The 23,176-nt window shown below is 47.6% G+C and overlaps 2 protein-coding genes across 2 annotated transcripts; one reads left to right on the top strand and one right to left on the bottom strand.

Annotated features, from left to right (window-relative positions):
• Nucleotides 1-224: 224 nt before the first annotated feature.
• On the top strand, nt 225-16,543 carry DRC3 (dynein regulatory complex subunit 3). The gene is made up of 13 exons (XM_069029800.1): nt 225-312; nt 1,124-1,297; nt 2,698-2,814; nt 4,169-4,335; nt 4,919-5,065; nt 6,247-6,366; nt 7,463-7,575; nt 8,865-9,039; nt 12,070-12,201; nt 13,432-13,502; nt 14,290-14,422; nt 15,789-15,920; nt 16,082-16,543. Exons 2-13 carry the CDS (start codon nt 1,141-1,143, stop codon nt 16,193-16,195), a joined length of 1,578 nt encoding a protein of 525 aa, XP_068885901.1. The 5' UTR covers nt 225-312; nt 1,124-1,140; the 3' UTR covers nt 16,196-16,543.
• Nucleotides 16,544-17,220: 677 nt separating this feature from the next.
• Nucleotides 17,221-23,133, bottom strand: ATPAF2 (ATP synthase mitochondrial F1 complex assembly factor 2). The gene is made up of 8 exons (XM_069029675.1): nt 22,937-23,133; nt 21,587-21,631; nt 21,107-21,252; nt 20,555-20,652; nt 19,586-19,666; nt 19,327-19,439; nt 18,426-18,541; nt 17,221-17,825 (listed from the first exon to the last, which is right to left on the bottom strand). The coding sequence occupies exons 1-8, from the start codon at nt 23,079-23,081 to the stop codon at nt 17,688-17,690; spliced, it is 882 nt and encodes a 293-aa protein (XP_068885776.1). The 5' UTR covers nt 23,082-23,133; the 3' UTR covers nt 17,221-17,687.
• Between the last annotated feature and the right edge of the window lie 43 nt (nt 23,134-23,176).

The raw sequence follows: 23,176 nt of genomic DNA, 5'->3' as shown, positions 1-23,176 counted from the left end.
AACATTATTGGGTAAAAGGAACATCAATCATTCGAGACCTCTCCGTCTCGAGGGCACGGTCCCGGCACTGATTGGCTGACACGGATTTCTCGCGCTCTGATTGGTAGCTGGCCTTCCCACCCACTCCCCGCCCATTGGCGGCTGAGTCTATCACGTGACCGCCCTTAGCAACGCACCCGTGCTTCCGTAGCGACGGGAGGCGAGGCGCGGGTGGGGCCGGGAACCGGGAACTGGGAACCGGGAACCGGGAACCGACCCAGAGCCCAGGGGACCTGCGGGTGAGAGGCCTGATGGGCCAGCATCTGGGCTTCGGTGGGTTCTGGGAGCGGGAGGCGGCGGCCTCTTCTCACCCACCGGGCAGGGGTGGTTAGAACCGGCATTGACTGAAGAGAAGCTGGACGAGTTCATATCCCTGGGAGTGTTCAAGGACAGGCTGGACGGGGATTGGAGCAACCTGGTCTAGTGCGAGGTGTCCCTGCCCATGGCAGGGGTGGAACAAGATGGGTCTTAAGGTCCCTCCCAACCTAAACCGTTCTGGGATTGTACAAGGAAGTGGGAGAGGAAGGTCAAAGATGGATAAATCCAGAGCCTGCTGCTCCTCGGTCTCTACTGTGCACAGCCACAGAGAGGTTTGGTTTGTTAATGAAATGCCATGATGAAAACAGAACTCTCTAAACTCTGACATTTATTATTCCTGTCCTATGCAAAAATAAATCAGAACTTACTCTGTAATTATAAACGTCTTATGCAAGCAAAAGTTTGACTGTCACACTGATTCATTAGCTCTGCACAGTTCGAAAAAGACCAACAGTCTCATTGCCCCCAGGGCAACATTAGCGATATTTAAATTTCCACGAATAATTTCTTCACTGGAAGGGTTGTCAAGCATTGGAACAGGCTGACAAGAGAAGTTGTGGATTCCCCATCCCTGAAAGTGTCCAAGGCCAGGCTGGATGGGACTTGGAGCAACCTGGGCTGGTGGAAGGTGTCCCTGCCCATGGCAGGGGGTGGAATGAGATGATCTTTAAGGTCCCTTCCAACCCAAACCATTTTGGGATTCTGGGATTGCTGAAAATAGTAGCCAGGCACTGATATAATTTCTTTTTCTTTTCTGTCATTTAAGGCTGATTCCGTCTCACAATGAGTCAGTTTTTCAGTAATGTTGAGCCAAACATTATTGATGATGAAATGGTTCAGAAAGCCATCGAAGAGAAGTGTCCAGAGGACCTTGGAGATCTTGCCAGAGTGGAAAATACTAACTTTAAGGTTGTGACAGAGCTACAGCTTAGTTTTAAAAGTGAGTATCAGAATATATACAGATTTTCCCTCTTCTTTTGCTAGAAGGTAATAGAATAAAGCATGAAGTGGGTAACTGGCAATTAAGCAATCATTATTAGCTTGGATTTATTATGTGAAAATTAATGTCTGGAGTTAGACTTTTGCTCATACCTGTACAAAGTAGCTTCATCAGAGGGAGCCAGGTGCTTTTGTTGGTGGGTAACTTCAAAGCTGCTTCACTTCCCACTCTTATTGTCAACTGCTGTTCTCATTTAACATTTATATTGTGGTGACACCTACAGGCCACAGGCCTATTAGGCCCCTCGGTACGTGGCCAAATCCAGCCCTGGGTAGGCTCTGCCACGGCTGGTGATTATGGGAGAGCTGTTTGGGAGATTATGGTGATTACAATCCAATCTGATGGCATTCTCTGGTCATCCATAGCATTACCACAGCTTGCCTCCTACTGTCCAACCTGTTGTAAATTTGCACTCAAAAAATGAAAAGGAAGAACATTTGGATCAATATTTGAGTATTTGGGGGAGGGGGGTAATTTCATAGGCAAAAATCTACTGTTGATTGTTCTTTGTGTGCTCCAGTAAAATAATGTGTGTCTGAGTTGATTTTCTTAGAAAAGACTCCCTTGACCTGATCCTGCATAGATTTGTTTGCAAATACAAAATACAGAACTGTGTGAATATTTTGTGCATGCAGTTCCTTGGTTTATTGTGCCCTCATTAAATAAGGATAGCAGGACAGCAGATGAAATCTTCAGGGAAGCCACTGCAGGGGAAAGAGAAATGGGAGTGAGAATGTTCTGTATTTCCTGTCACCTTGGTCCTGATGCTTTGCTGTGGGGACTAACGGCCTGTCCTTGTGATTCTGTTTTTGGAGGAAACTAAATGCAGGGATATTGATTAGTTCTAAACTGCAGCCTTCACAGAAAGAGTAGACTCCAACTTCTTCCCCTGTGATGAGAATCCTGGGCGCAGGAGAGTCATTTACAAAAGCAGATGCTGGGCACTGCTAGACTGCAAATGCAGAGAAAAGCAGAGTCTCATCCCAAACCTCCTGCTTGGAGCTGGAGAGGAAAATGAAGGTCGAGGCCTCCTAGCAGTGAATTCATAAAGCCACTGGAGTGCAGGGCCGTAGTCAGCATCCCCTGCGCGCCTCGTTGGCCTCACTGATGAGCAGCGTGTGCTGGTGCAGGACACTGAGGTTAAGTGGGCTGTTTCATTGAAATCTCCTCCAGCCAGTGCACCTTTGAGCTCTCCAGGGCACTCATCACACGCTGAAAATCCTTTTGGAGGCAAGACTGGACGTGTTCTCCTTGTGCAAGGCAGCATGTCTGCTAAAACGAAGCTGTCTCACATGAAAAGCAATTTTCTTTTATTTTCTTTTTTTTTCCTGCGGCTTTAGGTATCCTGCAGATTGATAATCTGTGGCCATTAGAGAATCTGACTAAACTGCAGCTGGACAACAACGTCATTGAGAAGATAGAAGGTCTGGAGACTCTGGTTCACCTTGTATGGCTTGGTGAGATACAGGCATAGGAGGTTGGATGCCTTCACAGGTGCAAAGCAATCTGTGATAAACCACGATGTCACCCTCCTTCTCAAACACGACTGATAGGAGCTTACCCTGGGAAGGCTGTCAGCTGTCTCTGTGTCTCCTTATTTGACTGTCAAATGTCAAAATGCCTGAGTATCAGAGCTGCAAAACAATCCTTCAAATGTTTAAAAACTGAGTTTAATACATTTAGTGTGGCAGGAACAGGAAGCTGAGGTTTCAAGGTTGTTTCCAAGGTTTGTATTGTGTTTAGGGTGACTTTCAGGAATATTTATGGAAACACCTCTGTTATTTAGAAGCCTGTCTTTTGTTTTCAAAGCTGCTGCAGGCATTCCAGAGCCTACAACCCACCATCTTTACCCCTGTATCCTTAAGGGCTTGGTGTCACTGTTGTCCCAAGGAGTGCCCATCCTTGTAGCCTTATGTGACTGCTTGCAGCTACACAGATGCACAGCTTAGAGCATTCCCTGGAACTGCAGCCATGCTGCTGGTTGGAATTCTAAATATATCCTCAGCATGCAGGGCTTCAGCTCGTAAGCACATTGTGAAATGTCTAATGGGTTCTTCCGTCCAGTTGTCTGCACTGTTCTGCTCCACAGATGACTGATGCACTTGTGAATCACCAACTGATCTCCACAGTGTAAGCAGAGTGTTTTGAAAGACACTCACATATTCCCTTTGCCCAAAGGCTGCAGTGGTTCAGCTGCTGCTGCACAAGTGTCTCAGCCACCCAAGAGACCTCATAAACTGTTTTTGGACTCTTGGCTTTCTCAGTACTAGCCCAAGGGCAAATCCTGCCCTTAGTCATGGTGAGTGTAGGTGTTAGGAGAGATGTTCTGGCAGGAGAAGAGGATATTTCAATCCGTGAAACAGCTGAAGTGAGCCTTTGTATAACTCTGCTGATGTGGAACTGCCATATCTTGGTCCTATAGGAACGACCACAACTGTGGCATTGGTGTGGCAGGCCAGAGTCTGCAAGAAACAAGATGGTGTCAGATTTGTCACAGAAATTGCCCTCTTTAGGGCATTTCCCCACCCATTTTTGGTGTTTCCCCATAAGGCAGAAGTCCATTTTAGGCTGTGTATGTGGACTCTGCATGGACTAACTTCAGCTTTTCCTCTCATTTAAAAGTTGCACAGACCATTGCAAGGAGGAGATCGGGATGGAGGATGATTTAATGCTGAGCCTTTCCTGTGGGACACTGACCACCCCTGAGAAAAATCTGTACATAAACTCCCACATCCCGAACTAACTGCAAGGGCAGAATCAGGGTGTTCTGCAAGAAATAATGTAATGTTTGATTTCTAAACTCTTCCCCAGACCTGTCCTTCAACAATATTGAAGTAATTGAGGGCCTGGATACCCTTGTCAAACTGCAGGACCTCAGTCTCTACAGTAACAGAATATCTAAACTTGAGCACATGGACACATTGCAAGAGCTGCAGATTTTCTCCGTAGGGAAGAATAACCTGACCATTCTGGAAGATGTGAGTGTTCCCTGCTTTGCAAATATTCCCTGTCGAAGGATCAGATATTCTAGAACTGGCATTTGCCATTGTGTCCAAGCCCCTCCTTAGGTGATGAAATTCTCTTTAGGATTTCAAAGTATTTCTGAGCTATGATTTTGGTCCTCTGTCCTGGTGTTAAGTGCTTGCTGCAGCCATTTTTCTTTTAGATTATTGACTCGTGGGGGCCCAGTTCTGTGACTGCTCTCAGCCATGGCAAAATTCCTATTGGCTCTCATGAAAGCTAGAAAAAGTATAAGTGGCTACATATGAGAAAAGGGGGGAGACTAGGATTTATTTGGAGTTCTTTTGAGGGCATCGTAGCAATTTAAGATCTGTGATTTGTGCACCCCGTCAGCCTTCTCTTTCTCCACCCATTGTCTAGATAATTTCCAATGTGAACTTAAGTATTTTCCAAAACCATTAGAAACTCATAATTGACTGTCATGTGAATTTGGCAGCGGAGCAGAATACATATTGCAACTTAACTGTAATAAAAGCAATAAATTCCAGGGCTGTGTTTCCCCAGCACTGGGAAATACAGATCTCTTTCCCTTTGGCACAGGTTGTCTATCTCAGGAGGTTAAAAAACCTACGGACACTGAACCTCAGTGGGAACCCTTTCTGCAACAAAGAGCACTACATGCTGTTTGTTGTTGCTCATCTTCCAAGCCTGGTGTACTTGGACTTCAAACTTGTGAGAGACTCCACGGTGAGATTTCTGCATTCCCTGACTGGGAAATCAGGCAACAGCATCTTACAGAGATTTTGCTTTGTTGGTGTGCCAGCAATATTCCAGCACTGGGGGCAGGTTCCCTGCAGAAATCAGGCTCACAGAAACACACAGTGTTTACTCTGCTTCCACATAACAGCTGTGAACCTGTAGGCCAAATTCTGTCAAATCTGACAGAGAGGCAGAGGTGTCAGAAGCATGATGTCTTCACAGATTTTGTGAAAATCAGCAGCTGTGTGTGGGAGAGGGGCCTGGTTCATGTTGCCACAGAGAGGCTGCAGTGTGAGTGCAAGTCTTCTTAGAGAATCTCAGAGGAAATCAGTCTTGAGACATGGATCCAGGGGGAAGGAGCCTTGGTGGTCCTGCTGCTCACAGAGTGATTTGTTTCAGTAACAGACTGACAGACTATCCAGGCAAGCAGGTGCCTGGATGCACTTCCCACTCTTGTTTTCTGAGAACAAGACAGTTCATCCTCACCAGTAACCTGTGGAACTGCTGTATCATCCCAGGGCTGAAAGGAACAAAGACAGGGGTTTTGTCCAGGGTTTTTTTTTAGCAACCAAAGAACATGATTAATTGTAAATTTGCTTGGCACAGAGCAGGAGCTGTACTTGGAATGTACATTGCTCTTACCGTAGGACTGGAAAGGCTTTCCAGGTCATGGAATGCAGTCCCTGCTCATCAGGGACGTCAGAGAATTGCATACTTAAATTTGTCAAGCTTCAGTTTCAAGCTAATGAGGTTCTTGCCCCTGGTACTACCTTGCCATCCACTCCTCCAAAGAGCCTTCTCCTCCCTAGAAAATGTATTAACCTCACTGACTGATCAAATTGGAGCTCAAATTCTAGAAGTCAAAATAGAACTTCCTGCTAAAAGAGGAAAAAAACCAAAACTCTAAAGATGAGAAAATGGAGAGAGAAAAGCTTCCTGGGACTGAATTATCTCAGATGTATTGAATGCAGAAACAGAGTAATATACCAGCAAAAAATGGGATGAGGATTAGATTAGAAACTTCATAAGTAGTTTAATAAAAAGCCCATGAGGAAATGGAGATGCAGATGCTGCTCTGGTGCATGTTCTAGATAGATCAGTTGCTTATGCCCTGACTTGTTGAGCAATGTTGTATAATCCGATACAAACATTTTATATCTATTTCTCAGAGGCAAGCTGCAGTTTTAAAGTATCAGGATCTTACTATGCCATTGGAACAAGAGGAGGCTCAGGCCATTGCTCAGCAGGAGATAGAACAGGCAAAGCAGAAAGAGCTGGAGTACCACCAGGTAAGGTTTCTTTGGCTGGTTGTGTATTGTCTCAGGAGAAAGAAGCACAACACATATTGGCTTGTCTTTTCCCTGCTTGAAGATTTAATGAGAAGTTAACATCAGCTCTGCTAAAAGTAAGGCTTGGATTAATCTCTGGGATCTCTGAATCTTATCTTTTGGAAGAAAACAGGAACTGCTGTGGAATACACATGACGTGGGGGAACATAATTCTTTGGGCTGAACAATGAAACTACAGATAAAGACCCTGCAAAACTAAATAGTAAATCATACGCAGGGAGTTTATCAGCCTGACGTGAGATTAAGAAAATTACAGGTCTGAGGAAAATGTTAACATTTTCATGATGAAGTGACTTTTTTTTTTCTCCTTCACACTAAGTTAAGCTTTTCATTAATTAAACTTTTCATTAAACTCTCCAGGACTTTCGGAGATCTCTGTAGTCCTGTGACCAGACTGAAAGCGAGACCAGGTGGAATGGTGCTTTCAGTTGTGGCCTGGCTCTGTGTTCCAGACCTCTAGAAGATCAGAGTGGTTGAAATTTCGTGGTTTAGTGCCAGGGAGGACGCCTGCAACTCTTCCCTTTGTCCCTTCCCAAAGTTCACCAAGTCCTTATCTGAAAGGCTTAAATAGCCTTGCAATAACTGTTTGTATGTGGCAATGTCTTATATTGGCAGCTGGAACAGGTTGCCCAAGAAGCTGTGAATGCCCCATCCCTGAAGTGTTCTAAGCCAGGTTGGGTGGGGATTGGAGAAACTTGGCCTAGTGCAAGGTGTCCCTGCCCATGCCGGGGGAGTGGAATGAGATGATCTTTAATGTCCCTTTCAACACAAGCCATTTTATGATTCTGTGATCTGAGATTAAACAGTGTTTTCTATCCTTAGGCTACAGAGTTGTAGCAGCAAAGCCCCTGGGATGGGTTTCACTCCAGTTGCAAGGTGCTTTTGTGGCTTGGTCGGTGTGTCGGCTGCGTTCATGTAACTGTGTCTGCACCAATGTTCTGCTGCTGCTGAGGTGCTTATAGGGGAGACACATCCTGAGGACTGGCAGCAGGCTGGCATCTTTATTGTACTTATTTTACTCTGTTTCTCTTCAAAGACAGCCTTTGTTGAGCACCTGAATGGATCATTCCTGTTTGACAGTCTGTATGCAGAGGATACAGAAGTTGCCAAACTGGCTTCCCTCCCTGAAGTGGAGGACCTGCTGCAGGCATATCCTTCCTGGGTTTGGAATACCTACAGCTAAAAGGTAATGCCTTGAGTTAAGAAGGAAATGCATCCACAGGGACTCTTCATCTGTTGCTTTTGTCCAGAGCTGAAAGCTACATTGATCTAAGATCTGAGACAGTCTGTGTTCAATTCTGGAATGGTACCAAAAATTACACTGCAAGGCTGTGAGACCACTGACAGCTTTAAGGTTTGATATCTTGTGAAATATGAGGGCTCCAGACAAATGGTTTATATTACTGGCAAGCTGGTCAGCCCAGCTTGAAACATCCCATTTGTAAAACCACTCGTTTCTATCTCCAACAGGTCATGAGATCCCAGAGTTTTAAATTCTCACCGTTGTAATTACCATATTCCTTTTCCTTCCCTTGAATCAAACATGATTTTGGTAGCCTCCTTTTCTGACCCTTCAAGAATCAAGACTTTGTACTTTCTTTAAGTCTGGAATCCACTTAAAGTTTAAAATGAGCTGGAAGATAAATCTCTGTCAGTTAGATTGTAAGAGCACAGTTGCTAAAATCATGTTGAAATTGAAGTGGTAGGAGATAGGAACAGACTAATCAGAATGATACAAGTCGCATATCTCACAACCTGCCAGAACTGGCAACGGGAAGTTTCGAGGCCAGCACATTTTTCTGATCATTGCTCCTACACAGGGGAGCAGAAAGCAGACACTTTTTTTTCTTTTTTCTTTTCTCATTCAGATTAATAGAGTATTGTCAAGGCCAGTAACTTGACCTTCCTTAAAATTGCATTACACTGTTGGGGGAAAATGCATCACAGCTTAACTACAATAGACTCCAGAAACAATTCCATTGCCAAGATAATAGCAGAAGAAAAATTGACGTTATTTTTGTGATGCTACCAAGTCAGTAGTTTATTCTGTGCTCTGGCTGTGGGCTCCAGAGCTGTATTTATTAACTACACAGGCACTGTATTCACACTTGTGAAGACAGATAGGATTGTAGGCTTCGTTCTGCTGCTGTGTCAGAAGAATCAGACAAGTGAATGTATTTTCTTCTCTTCCTCAAGGCTTTTTTCCCCCTCAAGTTGCCACAGCTTTCTCCATACTCTTAAGGCAGCAAAATCTTATGCATAAAATGTGAATGGGTGACCCAGTCCTGCCCCAAACAGAATATTTGGCAGCTCCCAGCAAGAACCACAGAGTTCACATAAAAATAGGTTGTAGCTCTTGTTGCTCAGATTTGCAGAGGCAGAAGGAACATAACATGTTGCTCCACTGAACAAGCAAAAAACCTTGACTCTGCTGTCACATACAAGAAGGAGTTTGTCTCAGTTTGTGAGAACCTGTATAACTACGGACTGCAAGAGTATGAAAAACGAGAAGCTGAAGTCTCAAAATTCTACAAAAGACTCCATGAAATTCTGACAGTCAACCAGCAGGAAAGCAAGAGAATAATCTCAGACTTTGAAAATCGGAACCAAAGGGTAATGTTACGCTTTTGTTTGTTTGATACATGATTTCTCTACAGCATATACCAGCTTTTAATTGCGCTGAAAATGGGGGTAACTCCATTAAAATCAGGTATATTATTTTGGATTGACAATGCTGTAATGAGAATCAATACTTGATCCCTAATGGCAGAATCACAGAGTGGCTGAGGGTAGAAGGGATCTTTGGAAGTCATCTGGTCCTGGTCAAGGAGGACCACCCACAGCAGGCTGCCCAGGACTATGAATGGAGGATGGATGGAGACTCCACAGCCTCTCTGGGAAACCTCTTCCAGTGCTCAGTCACTGATATTTCCTTATATGTTTCTTACAACATAAATTTATACCCAGAAAAAAAGTTTCGTTAGCTAATACTATGTCATTAACGTAAAGTGAAAAGGTTTTTAATACTTTATGTAGGAAAAAAAAAGGGGGATTGAAATTTCTACCTTTTGGGCAAACTACAACCAGCTAACACAGCCTTTATCTATACTGGAAATTCAGTGTAGAACAAAATTAATATGTCATAATATTATCATCTATAAAGGTAAAGGTCCTTCAAGGGTTTAAAGAAAAATGTGGCTAAACAGGGTGGGGGTTTGTACTTATTTTTTTCCCATCCAGAAAAGTCACCAATATTTAAGAAAATGGAAATGCTCAACCTTTCTTTTAGTTTAAATATTTTTTTATAAAGTTGATTTATAAGAGATAGATAGATAGATAGATAGATAGATAGATTGATTGATTTTACTGCTACTCCCCTTCTTTTTGAAGCCTCCAGTAGCTCTTCCTTCATTGAAAAATCAGGAAGAAAAGGAAGGGAATTGCAGAGTATTCAGTTTATTTTCAAGTAATTTTCTGCTTCAGTTCATTTTTTCAGCAACAGCTCAAAGAACTATAACCAAAAATAATTAGATAAAGTTATTCTAATGTATTTCTAGTCATTTAAAGCAGACACTCTCTCTTTTCATTCTGCTCAACTACAGCCACCCATTGTGGCCACTCAGGGCGTAGGTTCTAGCTGGATCCCTTTCTAACCATGTATAATAGATAGATCCTGATTTTGTTTCCACAGAAAAAAATAAGGGAGGGCTAAAGCCTGGTAACAGTGTCAGCTGAGAGAGCAAGTCCCTGACAACTGACACCAGCAGAGTCACGAGCGCTGGCTCCCGCTGGAAACCAGGTCACTTTTATTTCAGTGCCTGTCACAGGCTGACAGCTGCTGAGTCACTGTGCTCCCGGGGCCTCGAACCTTGCTGACTCATGATGGAAATCTGCATCCAGCAGCTCTAGCTGGGACACGAGCTGGCAGCACTACCAGAGTCACAGAATCGCAGAACAGTTCGGGTTGGAAGGGACCTTAAAGATCATCTCGTTCCAACCAAAAGTTTGACAGGAATATTTAGTTAACTTGCACTTGAATTCTCACTATATCTTCCATTCAAAAAACCCCAAACCAGCAAAACAAACCCTGCAAAACCTACAAAAACAAAGAAACAGCAACAAAACCCAAAGAAACACAGCTGAGGCCAGATTTTACCCCTTCACCTCTGTCTGACCTACAGGCTCAGCTATGGATTGGGCTGCAAAGGCATAGAGTGACAAGGGGGAATGACCTTAAGATGAAGGAGGGAAGGCTTAGGTGGGACATTAGGAAGAAATTCTATTAAATATGAGGATGAAATTGTTCATTGTGAAGATGGTGAGGCCCTAGCACAGGTTGGCCAGAGAAGCTGTGGATGCCCCATCCCTGGAAATGTCCCAGGCCAGGTTGGACAGGGCCTGGAGCAACCCAGGACACTGGAAGGTGTCCCTGCCCATGGCAGGGGTCTGACTGGATGATCTTTAAGGTCTTTCTCAACCCAAACCATTCTGAGATTCTGTGATTCTCTAAACAGGATGCAGGGGTCAGCATGCCAGTTTTCATATAAATATTAGAGGAGTTGGTATCAAAACTGAACACAGTGTTTTAACAGCATTTCCCCATCATTGAAAATTGCTGGAGAAGTTCAAAAGGCACAGAGGCCCCAGCAGACTGCAGTCTGTGGGCTGTTCTTAGGGCTGTTTGTCTGGCTGTAATCCTTTCATGTAAACTTGGGTAACCTGTAAAATGACTGCACTCTCTGTAGTTGGTTACGAAGGATTAAAGGCCTTGAACTTTGAAGTTATTGCTCCCAGAGGTGCAGCTTGAGTGGCTCTGGAGCCTTTTGAGCCTCCTAACTTGTTTACATTAGAGAAGAAGACACCTTGCTCTCCCCTTCCCCCTTCTAGCACTGCAAAGTTTGGGTAATCCACCCCATTTCCAGACACAAGCCTTGGCAAGGGTTTTTAACAGAATTCTTTACTTCACCCCCTTCCGTTCCCCCTCAGGAAAAGTGGATTGGTCATAATAAAACATATCTATTTTTCCTCCCTTTTTAAACAATTGTTAACTGATTTTAAACAGACTTGAAAATAACACATTCAGCACAAGAGGATTTTTTTTTATCCAAGCAAACATAAATCTTGTCTGATACAAAAGTGACGTCAATACATAATTCTGAAGGGCAATAAATCCTTGCTGTAAGAGGGAGGCAGGCAATGATAGGTATTCCATATTCAGAATACTAAATCCTGACCCTGCTGGAAGTCAGTCAAGATTCTCCTTGCAAGGAAGTGCATCAGGATTTAGGCCTGCATTTCTTTCTCCAAAGCAATTGTTAATTTCTTCTTCACAGCCAGCAATATCAAGAATTAAATATTATTCTTTTTTTGCTTGAAATGAAGGCGAACTAAAGTTGGAAGCATAGAAGGGGCAAAGTCTTCTACTGAGTGGAGGATGAGGAAAAATTTTTCCAATCCTCTTGCAGTAGCAAAGCTCAGCACTGTTGACTACCACCAACGTAAATCTGGAGACTTCCCTGAATCATCACGTTTCATTTCAGCTAATCAGCAGCAGGAACTTCTCTCACACAAGTAACAAGTTAATTAAATTGCGATGGAGTGCTGAACACAAACTCTAAGCAATTCACGTATCTCTGTGTTTAGAGGCTGGATGAGATTTATCATGCCAGGAGTGGCGATATTGCTGAGTCTAAACGAGCTGAGGGCAAGGAGGACATCCTTCAGCTGTGGGATGCGCTCATGACCTTGGAAGCACTGGTATCCAACGACCTGGAGGTGAGGGCCAAGCACACACCTGTGAGACCTCACAGCCAGAATGTGGTGGGGTCACTTTTCTGTCACTGCAGCCCTGTGTAGCAACATACTCACAAAGAGGGGGGCACAGGGCTTCCACTCAGGAAAAGGTTTTGTCCCCATCTTATTCTTTCTCTGCTTGATGAGTGTGAGATCAGGCCCTGGACATGGATACCTTACAACAGATTTGGATGTCCTTCTCATCTATCCAAGCTGATTTCCCACACTTTTGGAGATAAAGGGAGGTCATGCAATCATTTTCTAGGTCTGCACAAGTCGCTGCATAGCATGGGGTGTACGCATTTGGGATTCTAGAGGTGTCATTCTTTGAAGCTGATCTTTGCTATAAGATTACACACATTCCTGCTCGGCTTGCTGCATTTGCTTGCATAATAGCTGCCTTTTCCTCCCCAGATTTTTCCTCAAGAACTAGGGCAAGGGCTGCTACTGTGCATCTTCATCGAAGGCAAAAACCCAAAGTAATCTGTTTAAAAATGAGCAGGCAGGAGCTCTGGCCTGTGTGCAGCAGTTTACTTTTGTGAGCATGGATCACAGAAAGCAGCAGCTCAAAATGGATCCTCACTGCATCAGGATTGTGCCTTTTTAGTGTTTTCTGAGTTGGCCCTCACATATGGGTCACTGATGCAGTCACTGATGGGATGAGCAGAAACATTTCTTCCTGTGTGCCCTGCTGGATTTGCAGGATTTAGGTACCAAGACATTTAAGTGCAACACTTCACAGATTCTCCATCAGCCATTTCTGAGAGAGGGAATAGGCAGCAGCAATTTTAATTCCTGAGGACTAAACTAAAAGCTGCAGTAAAGCCCAGTACGGGGTTGTACTTCAAACAAGAGGCTCTTCATACAGACAAGGAGGCTGCAGCATGGCAGGGTATGGGAATACAGCCCTCTCCAGGCATTGCTTAGGTGAGGGTAACAAAGGATGCCCTGGCTTACTCCAGACACTGGGTAAAGATAGTATTCAGTCAACTTCCCTCCTGATTCTGATTTTCTGTCCCTGAAGAAGGGATAAAAATCTTGCAGCACTTTGAAATCACTTTAAATGCTCAAGGCAGTTCAGTTTCTGACTGTGCTAATAACAGCAGTGAGTCCAAATTACAATAAATTGTAGATTCCTCCTAGACTCCCTGACTCCCTGTTATGTTTATGCAAGTTTTCATTGTGGTATTTCCTCTTTTTCCCTCTGTTAAGGAACTGTTGCAGGATTTTAAAAGAAGCATTGATGTCATAGCATCAACATTCATTGAAAACATTCAAGGGATATATCCTTTTCACAGTATGTTGGCCTGGACCTCCCAGTCATGTACCTATACCTCACCTCTAAATCCAAAAATGAGCCACCAGTATAAAAACTTTATTTTTTTTATTTTGATCAACAGAAAATATCTTTTCCCAGCTTTGAGGAATGGTCATTTAAGGTGCCCAGCCTCTTCATGTGGAGACTCAGGAGAGCACAGAAAGATCTAAATTCTACCATGCTGAAAGTCTGTAGGATTTAGGCAGCTTTCAGCCTGCTGGGAATCTTCCTTTCTTCTCCATGCAGAGAAGACAAAACACAGGGAAAATCTGGTTAGACTGTTTTCTAGGTACATTCTTGTCACAGCAGCCAATTAAATATCTACAATTCTTGTTGAAATGTCTTTAAATGATGTTCATTTTTGGGGTTTTTATGTCTACTGAAAAAAGTTATATGAGAATACTGAAGTGTTCCAGTGTCAGGTCACACTGCTTTAAATCTAGAAATCTGTTGGCCTGGTGCAAATAATTGCACTACATTCAGGGCTTAGCTTTTACCTGGAGACCTCTTCCCATTTCCCTGGCAAACCTAGGTCTTCTCTCAGTCCTCTGTCATATTTGGCAGTAAGGATGAGACTCAGTGTGTGATTAAGAACTGAAAGTGTATATCCCGATATCCTGACATCACAGCAGCTTCTGGGAGCAGCCAGGCTCATTCCTGCAGAATCCCACAGTGCAGACAGTCAGTCCCAGTTACAGGAGGCCATTCAATCTCCACAGATGAGTGGTGTGGTCAGCTTTTTCCTTAACCACGTTCTGTATGTTGAGCCAGTGCCGGCACCTGGAAAATCAACACCATGAAAAACTGATGGAGATGACCTTTGCCATCCTGGAGAAACTGGACAACCGTGAGCTTGAAGAGGATTTTCCAGATGATGTTCGAAGGGTGAGGGCACCAAAATAATTCATCTCTGCAAGGGAGTTGGCAAGGAGACAAGGCCACAGCCTCTTCTCTGAAGGGACAGGATTTCCAGGAGGCTCTGTGCTGCCACAGCCATACCTGAACCACAGCATAACCTCCTTCCTAGAGGGTCCAGCCGCTTGGCTGAACTGTGGTGCCTTCAGACATCTCCACTGACTAGGACAGGGGATAAGTGCACTGCGGGTTTCCCTGGGCAGTGCCAGAGCTGGTGAAAGCAACCCAGGAGAGGTGCTGAGGAAATCTCTCTCCTGCCTCCAGCACAACTCACTGCTCTGGCTGATTTCCAGGCACTCAGGCAGCATATTTGCTGCACTCACTCGCAGCTGGTTTTGTTCAGACTCTCCCTGCTCCCTCAACAGAATCCCAACACTGCTCTGAATTTCTTGCACCGGGACTCTGTTTGCCTCAGTGATTTCAAAATCCCTTCCTGGAGCTCCCGAGCCCATGAGCTGATCTGGAGGTAGGACATGACACTTGAAATGGAGACTTCCACCGAGCCCTCAGTCTTGCTGTGCTAGCAAAGATCCCAGGAGCCTTTCCAAAAGCACCAACATCGTTGCAGTGCAGTGCACTCAGCAGTGCAGCAGTGCTGCTGCCCTTTTTGCCTCCATTATTCCTTCATTTAGTGGCTAAATGACTTGAATTTGCATTAGCTGTGGTTTTGCTCTGTCCAGATTATCCCAGCCCCCTGTCACTCCAGGTAATCAAGAGCTGACAGACACAAACCAGACCCCTGAGCCCCGGGGGAGCTCCTGCTTTATGGCCTGTGCAGATGGTGGCGGTTCCGCACTGCTGCCACGCACCCATTTTGCTTCACTGCCATCCATTCCCCCAGAGAAGGGAATTCATTTGTCCAACAGCTGCACTTGGCTACAGGCTGAGGAGAGTCATTACAGGTTACCGAAGCCACCCTCTATTTAGAGCCACGAGGGAAGTCACCGCTTCCATTAGAAGCTGGGACTCTCCAAAAATGAAGATTTACAGCCAGCACCAGCAGTGCGGGAATCCCTCCAAGTGTGATTTTCCATTTCCAGACATGCTGGAGAATATACAGCCTTGCTTCAACACCAGCTGCACGGCAGCCCTGCCTGCACAGAACTCTCTGTTCCAGCATGTGGGGCCAAGGGTGCTGCCTCAGTTTCCCCACCTGTACTAGGGATAATGCCCTATTACACTGTAGCGAAGCCAAGGGTAATGCCTTGGATTCATCCCAATGAGTAGGGATTTGCCAGGTTGAGACAGAGGGCTGATTTCTCCCTCTGAGCACTGCTGTGCTGCTCGTTCATTGTGTGCTCACCCCCTCCTTTCATCTGGTCACGTTACCTCTCAGCTCCTTGTGGACAAAGACACCACTGTCAATGCCATCAACATGTCCCACAGCATCCGCCTGCGGAAGATAGATAAGCGAGAGAGCGACATGCTCTGCAACACCTACCAGTGGCAGACCTCAGTGACAGAGAAGGTAAGAGACCCTCACACTCAGGGGGATGGGGCACAGACAGGCCTGGCCCAAGTGGCAGGGACACTTCAAGGAGAGACGCTCCCAGACCTTTGCTAGAGCCCTCTGTGCTCCAGGGACCTTGACACGCCTGCAGATTCACTGCTTGGTTTCAATCTGTCCAGGCTTTCCAAACCGAGAGCGACAGAAACCACGCCTGTATCGGAAAGATCATTTGCTTCATCAATGCTCTGCAGAAGGAGCTGGATTACACAGGGATCCTGAAGCCTATGGAATAGGGGCTGGGCAGCTGCCTCGGCTGGGGCACACAGGACAGCCCCTGCAGGAACAGCTGCCTCTCTATGCCCAAGCTGCCTGGGACATTTCAGACCAAATGTGTATTTCTTCACCCCACCATAAACTGCAAATAAAAGCTGCTTCTTGACTCTGGAAAAGCATCCAAAGCCCTGTCTCTTCCATCACATTGGCACAAACCCCTTGCAGACAACTCAGACCTGGTCACAAGGGGTTATGGATCAGCTGTGAGCTGATTGAACCAAATCATCATAGCATATCATGCCTGAAAGCTTCAGTACCTGTGAGCACAGTGGCAGGAACCAGTGAGCCGCTGGCACGAGGCAGCAGCTCGGGAGAGGAGCGCGCTCCATCAAACCACCCCCAAGATAACAGCAGGTTTCCAGCTCAGCAAGCACAAGGCTGGCAGGGGCTCTGTATGCCTGGGAGCCTCATCTTCTCACCCCTTCTCACAAGTGGCTTTCTGCAGCATGAGCAGAGCAGCCCCCAGCCAGCAGGAAGGGAAATCAGTGGTTCCACAGGAGCTCACGCGCCGCCGCTCACGACAGCCAAGCAAGGAGTCATTAATTCCCCTCCTTGCTCGGTGACAGCCGCTGCCACACTCACTTGTGGGCAGCTTCTGAGGAGTGGTGCTGGCCAGGATGGTGCTGCTCCAGGCAGGCAGCAAGGAGAAGGTGGGAAGGTTAAATAAGAGGGTGGCTGTGTATGCATGCCAGGGACAGAGCAGGTCTCAGAAACCTTGCAGCTGGTGCTGCCTGTCAAACACAGATTCAGCTCATCATGCTCTGTGCTTCTGAAGATGGCTGCAGCCCAGGTTTTACCCCTCTTGCTCCAGGACTACACAGTTGTCTCCTTGCTACCTCCTCAACTGCATGGAGTTGTTCACACAGTAGTTAGTGCCTGCTCTGGTCTGTGATTTTTAATGCCTGGAGCCATCCCAACACCTGCCCACAACCTGGCAGCCCAGGACCTACCCCCCAGTTTGGTGATTAAAACAAAGACACGCAGCTTTTGGTACCTCACAGGGGCGAGTCTTTAATGGAACACAGAGACCCTGGTGTTACAGACAGGCACGCCGAGGGATGAACAACAGATGCAGTGGAGTCTGTTTTCAGATTTCCATAACAAGTGTGTGTCAGGAGCTGGCAGCTATGAAGACATGTGGCATATGCTGGGTATGTCTGTGCCGTGCCCTGCCCAGGAAGCTGTTTCTTCCATGGGAGCTCCTCTGATGAGTTACAGACACCAGGAAAGGATGGAGCTGCTGGCTTGGGGATTCAGAGGAAACTCACCTTGACCTTTCCTCCTTGTGTGCTGCACTGCAGCAGGCAATCCAAGTGAAGAATTGCCCACAAAACCACAGCACATGAAGCTGATCCCAGGAAAAATGGAATGGCAGGAAGGTGGCTACCATCCGCTGGGTCAGGCCAGCAATTCCCAGCTGGACATTTTCTTCCCGTGCCCTGCCCAGCTGCCTCAGTCCTGCAACAGCTTGTGTTTTACAGTCGAGCTCTCTGAGCAGAGGTGAACAAAGAGAGTCCCAGCTGCAGTGCGAGCACGCAGCTCACACAGGTCGTAGTCGTGGGCCCACTCCACGTTGCCCCAGCGCCGAATCTGAAGGAGAGGAGGAACGTGGATAATACTCAAAGCACCTCAGCAACTCTCAGCCTCCCTTCTCATGTTTGTGAAGCACAGGTAACCCCTCCCAGAACTGAGCTGATCCTTGACTGCTGAGGCAGGGATATCTCCAGATGAGGATGTGCTTCATCTGTACTGGGGTCTGAGGCAAAGCCTCTTAACAGGATGATGAAAAGATTCCCAACTTCAGCCACTTTTGGGACAGGGAGAGTTTCACACCAGGCTAATTTCCAGCAAGCTTGGTATCTCAGTGTCTACCAAAGCCTCCAGGCTGGATAACCCATAGCAAAAGAAGCCAGCCACAACTTTGCACTTCAGATTAGAGAGGGAGAAAAGCAGCCATCTGGGCTCTGTGAAAAGAAACTGGCAGCCCTGGGAGCACTCTGGGCTGTTGCGCCTGTGGTGCTGCTCTGCAGCAGCACGCTCCAAACGCTCTCAGACAGGGAGACTGGTGGAGTGGAACGTCTCCTGCTATAGCAGGCACTTCCCTTGCCAGTTATTTGTGGTGGGGGATGCATTTGTCATGCTGAGATTATTGCTATTTGAATTATAGGGCTGTTTTGTAACATAATTTACCTGGTATTCTTCCTCCAGGCGAGACAGAAGCACAGCTTTCTCTACTGTAATGTGCCTGTCAATCAGGCTCATGGACAGAATCAGCGATTTCAGCTGGGTGATTACAAATTCTATACCTGGAAGGGAATAACCCAAACCAAACAAGATTCATGGCTGTTTTCTGCAGAGTTACAGCAGCATCTTCACACGCTCTGAAGAGACAGGCAGGCTGTGGTACCCCCTCAGGGAGGGCCAGTGATCCTCCCACCTGCACCTGGGCACTCAGATCTGTGGTTAACAGCAGGCACAGAGCATTGTGCTGCCCCTGCCACTGCAGTGACAAAGGCCACGCCCTGGACACCACCCCCTTTTATTCTGCCACAATCCTTCCCTGTGCAAAGGGAAGAGATATCCATCCAGGCTCCAGCATTCTGTGTCTTTTGTGGGTTTCACTGCCTGCTGCTCATTCAGGTCTGGAGCAAAGCAAACCTCCCTTCATTTCTTTATCTTTCAGTGTCATTCAGATGATTCAGGCAAGATTAAGTGGGATATAAGGATGAAAAAGTGAGGACAGTGCACAGTGTGGGCACTTTGGAGTACTAAGCCTGATTTCTTTTCCTGGTAACAACAAAGCTAGGGATTAAATCATTAGAAGGTTTGGCATTAAAGAAGTTATTTGTGCTAAGGTGGAGCAAACAGCTCATGGGACAGCACAGTCAGATCCTGAACACCAGTGGCACTGAAGAGAATCCCTGCCTGTGACAAAAGCAGGTCAGGGCCTGGCCTGCAGACTTAAAAGATAAACCTCCACACTCAGAGCAGGAGAAGAAAAACATTACAGTCACTCTCCTGCCCTGTGGAGAGGAACCACCTCCACACTGGCCTAGCCTGAGCAGAGAGCTCCTGGCCCAGCCCCACTCACCTTGCAGGGCCCACATGTTGTAGGATGCCAGATGGCTGACGAAGGTCTCCTTGGTGCTGGCTGGAATGCTTGGCCCCAGGATGCTGGTCGAGGAGCCAATTGTCACGTTGTACCTGGAATGATCCTCCAAACCCTTAGCAAAGCCCAGGGAAAAGGCCCACGGCTCACAGAGCTTGTGGCTCTGGCAGTCACAAGCACCAGAGCTCCTGGGCTCAGCAGGGCAGGGCCTAAACAGCCAGGAACACCTTTGAGCTCTCACCTTTTCTCAACCCAGGAGACCACAGGATCCCATTCATTCTTCTGCAGCTCTGCCAAGGCTGGAGGCTCCTCCACACGATAGCTGGGACATCACGGAACAAAACCACACTGGATGGTCACTCCCAGGCTGGGACACACCTCTGGGAAGGACACTGACCCCACCAGACCCACAGCAAGTGGAACAGGGACCTGCTGTCCACCCAGGCAGCAGTGACAGGGAACAATCCCTCAACTCTTCCCCAAATTCAGACCTTTTTGTTATTCTAGGAAGGACAGTTCTATCTTACTACAAAACAGAGCAGTGGACCAGCCAACTGAAAACTGCAGGTAGCCCCAGGCCACAAGCTGAAGAGAGGTTTAGCAGTTAGAGGAGGGTACAAATCCCACTGGAACTCTATGTGGGGCCACTCCTGCTTCTCCTTGCCCAGTGGCTCAGCTCAGCATTCCCTGCCCCCGGCCTGGTCTGACCAAAGCCACAAGGGCAGGTGGGGGAAGCCCACCACAGGGACTGTGCTGCTGCCAGTGGAGGCTGGGACAGGAGCCTGGGCATGAACAGGCTTGATCCTACAGCCCACAGGGACTTTAAGGAATGAAGGGCATTTTGGGACTGGCACAAGTAGCCTGAGCTGCCTGCACTGGCACAGGAGTACCAGGGACTGGCTGACAGATCCCCACAGGCCTTTCAAAGATGTTTTCTTTCCTCCAGGACCTTCATTTCCTGCTGCTCCCACCCTTGCCCAGCATGCAGGTGTCCAAAACAGAGCTCAACAGAGGACCAGATCCCATTCTCCCTCTCTTGGTGAGCAGACTTCAACCAGGTTTGCACATGTAGGAGCGATCTAAACTAATTCAAACCCTTGGGCAAAAACCAGCACAGATCAGAGCCATGCCATGACTAGGTGAGAACAGATGTTTTCCCTCACTTTCCCCAACCCTCTTTCCAAAACCCAGCTGGGTCTCCATCTCGTACCAGACTGTGTCTGTCTCCAGGAACTTCACAGCTGCTCGGATCAGCTGTGTTTTGTTTCGCTGCGTGGGATTGTCCAGCGCCGTGTTGCACAGAGTGGTCTGGGGATAAAGGCAGTTGAAACTGCTGTTATTCAAGGCTTGGAGAAGCAGCAGCTTCCATGGTACAATGTCAAGAAGAAGCAGAGAGATTTGTGGCAGATGAACAACCAAGGGGTGCAGCTAAAGGGGGCGCAGGGCCACAGCATGGCTCATGTAATAGGAATCTTCTCTAATCTTTCAGAATTCCAGGAAGCAGCCCATTAAGCAGAAGGGAAAAAAGCTCATGGACAGCTCCAGAGCTCACTGTTTCCTTCTGTCCCTCACTATTCCCAATAACACTGTCCAGCCCCTTCTCAAGTCCCCCCAGTGACACAGATTCCCTCTATACAGGCACCCGACCAGCCCAGAGAAAGTCCTGACTTTCTGCTCATTAGAAGCAGGACAACCTGCTGCCTCCACATTCTGCATTTTGAAACCATTTGGAGGTCTCAGCATCCCACCCTGCCATGCTCACCAGGTGCATCGTGTAGAACTTGATGGTGTCTTTCTGGGAATCCCATTCCGTTGCCACTGCAATGGCCAAGGCCTCGCTGGGGACAGTGAAGAGCTTGGCCTGGGGCGTTTTCAGCTTCCGGTGGTCCAGGTTTATTTCAAAGCCTCCTGGGGAATCAGAGTAGAAATCCTGGGGAATCAAAGAGGAGCAGGCACTAAGGAACAACAGACAACCCCACAGCAGGAGCAGGTTCAGAGCTGGAGCTGACGGGAGCAAGGGAGCAGGAATACTGAGGTTTCCCACCATCACATGGATACACTTAGTCTTGGAAGCTGCTTCCCACCATGCAGCTTTGCTGCAGACAAGGAAGGGGCACAGCAGCTGGTGACAAACACGCCACTGACACAGCCTGGGCTGCAGGTGCCATGCTGATGTGGTGTGGGGTGATGACACCTCTCCCAGGGATCAGCCCCTCCATCCCATCCTGGCGGCCATACTCACCTTCCCCTTGCGAGATGCTCACGTTCTGGTAGAACCTCTTCCTCTCTAGGGACAGAAATAGAGGACAAACACAATGTTCAGAGGGCAAACAGAGAATGTTCAGCCCCTTCCCCTGTTCCCTATCACAGCTCAGAACAGGCAGAGCTTTGTGCTGTCAAAGTGGTCTGGCCACAAAATCCAGCCCTTCATCCACAGTTTCCAAGCTCTGAGCTCCAGTGAGCTCCACTCAGCAGGGAAGCACCAGGAGACTGGTGACAACCACACTGTGTCTGTGCACAGCCAGGGAGCAAACAGAACCAGCTACACTCCTGCCAGGCTGGGGGCTCAGCTGTCTCAGTGTGACAGGGCTAGTTTCCCAAGCAGACCTGTCCCACCACTCCTCAGGAGTTTTGCTTCAGGCTCAACCCTTCCAGATTCTACCACTACAATCACACTGGACAAATTAATCCCTGAAGGACAGTGCTCCCTCCAGGCCAAACATGCCAGTCCATTTCAGGAATATATCTACCCCACCTGCAAGGTGACCTGAGGAAACTTCAGGTCTCATTTTAGGAGCAGCCTCCTTTGCTACCAGCACTCCTACATGCACTCCCAACACCTGAGAGCAGGATTACACACATTCCAAAAGCTCACATCCCTCCCACAAGGCAGGAAGAATCCACAAGCCATTCCCTTGACAACAGCAACCAGGTTGTAAATCCCAAACCCATAAATGTGCCTCGTGAAGGGCACAACAAGCAGGTCAGGCTGCAGGTCTGCTATTCCAGGCTAAGAAAAGCGCATTCCCGCTGGGGAAATTGAAGGATTTGCTCGGGCTCGGCGACCTGCGAGCTTTGGGGCCTCAGAAAGCGCCTCAGGCACAGTTCTAAAAACAGATTAAAGTGTGTGTACCGTAGAGGAGCCCTGAGCTCATCAGTGGCTCCCAAAACCTTGCCATGAGTCACTGGGACTCTGCAGCCTCACCTCAAAGTGAGATTAATTTTACTGTTCTCAAATCCACACAATTCCAGCGAAGTCTGTGAATGGGATACATGGACCAGAAACAGACCTGAACCTCCCCATGTGAGTCCCATTCCCTCAAAATCCCTAAAGCCCAACAGAACACAAAAACACGCATAACAAACTGGTTCAGTGAGGACTCCACCGTGCTGCCAGTGAACTCTGCCCGCTCCAAACACCCGTTAACGCCAAGAAAAGAGCGTGGGGGGAACCGCTCACCGGCCGTGGGGAGCGCGGTCCCCGTGAGGCCATGCCGATCCCAGCCCTGCCCTGGGTGACTACGGGATGAGGTCCCCAGGGAAGGACCCCCCCTCCCCAAACGGGGCTGGAGCCGCCCCGGTGCGCCCTCACCTGCCGGCGGGGCATAGGCCCGGCGCCCGCATAGCCCCACCGGGCCGCTCCCGGTAGCTGCAGGAGGCGGTCGGGGGAGCCGGGTGGGCGGGGAGTGGGTCCACCACAGGCGGCGACAGCTACGCCACATCGCGACAGACGACATAGCAACCCTGTCCCGACCGCACTCAGCACCGCTCGCTGGACGCCGCCATCTTGCCGGCAGCCGCAGCCAATCCGCGTCGCCCGAACAAAAAAACC

The sequence above is a fragment of the Aphelocoma coerulescens genome, chromosome 14, assembly GCF_041296385.1.
Source record: "Aphelocoma coerulescens isolate FSJ_1873_10779 chromosome 14, UR_Acoe_1.0, whole genome shotgun sequence".
NCBI lineage: Eukaryota > Metazoa > Chordata > Aves > Passeriformes > Corvidae > Aphelocoma > Aphelocoma coerulescens.
The sequence above is the reverse complement of the archived record's forward strand: the minus strand, read 5'-3'. Positions and strand labels throughout refer to the sequence as shown.

What these genes read in the sequence shown, in the direction of transcription:
- DRC3 (XM_069029800.1), top strand. Translation starts at nt 1,141, where the DNA reads ATGAGTCAGTTTTTCAGTAATGTTGAGCCAAACATTATTGATGATGAA. An exon ending in TTCCAGATGATGTTCGAAGG is followed by an intron (nt 14,423 to 15,788) that starts GTGAGGGCACCA and finishes GTTACCTCTCAG; the next exon opens with CTCCTTGTGGACAAAGACAC. An exon ending in AGACCTCAGTGACAGAGAAG is followed by an intron (nt 15,921 to 16,081) that starts GTAAGAGACCCT and finishes CAATCTGTCCAG; the next exon opens with GCTTTCCAAACCGAGAGCGA.
- ATPAF2 (XM_069029675.1), bottom strand. Translation starts at nt 23,081, where the DNA reads ATGTCGTCTGTCGCGATGTGGCGTAGCTGTCGCCGCCTGTGGTGGACC. An exon ending in GGCCTATGCCCCGCCGGCAG is followed by an intron (nt 21,632 to 22,936) that starts GTGAGGGCGCAC and finishes TTCTGTCCCTAG; the next exon opens with AGAGGAAGAGGTTCTACCAG. An exon ending in GCCTGGAGGAAGAATACCAG is followed by an intron (nt 17,826 to 18,425) that starts GTAAATTATGTT and finishes CCTCTCCTTCAG; the next exon opens with ATTCGGCGCTGGGGCAACGT.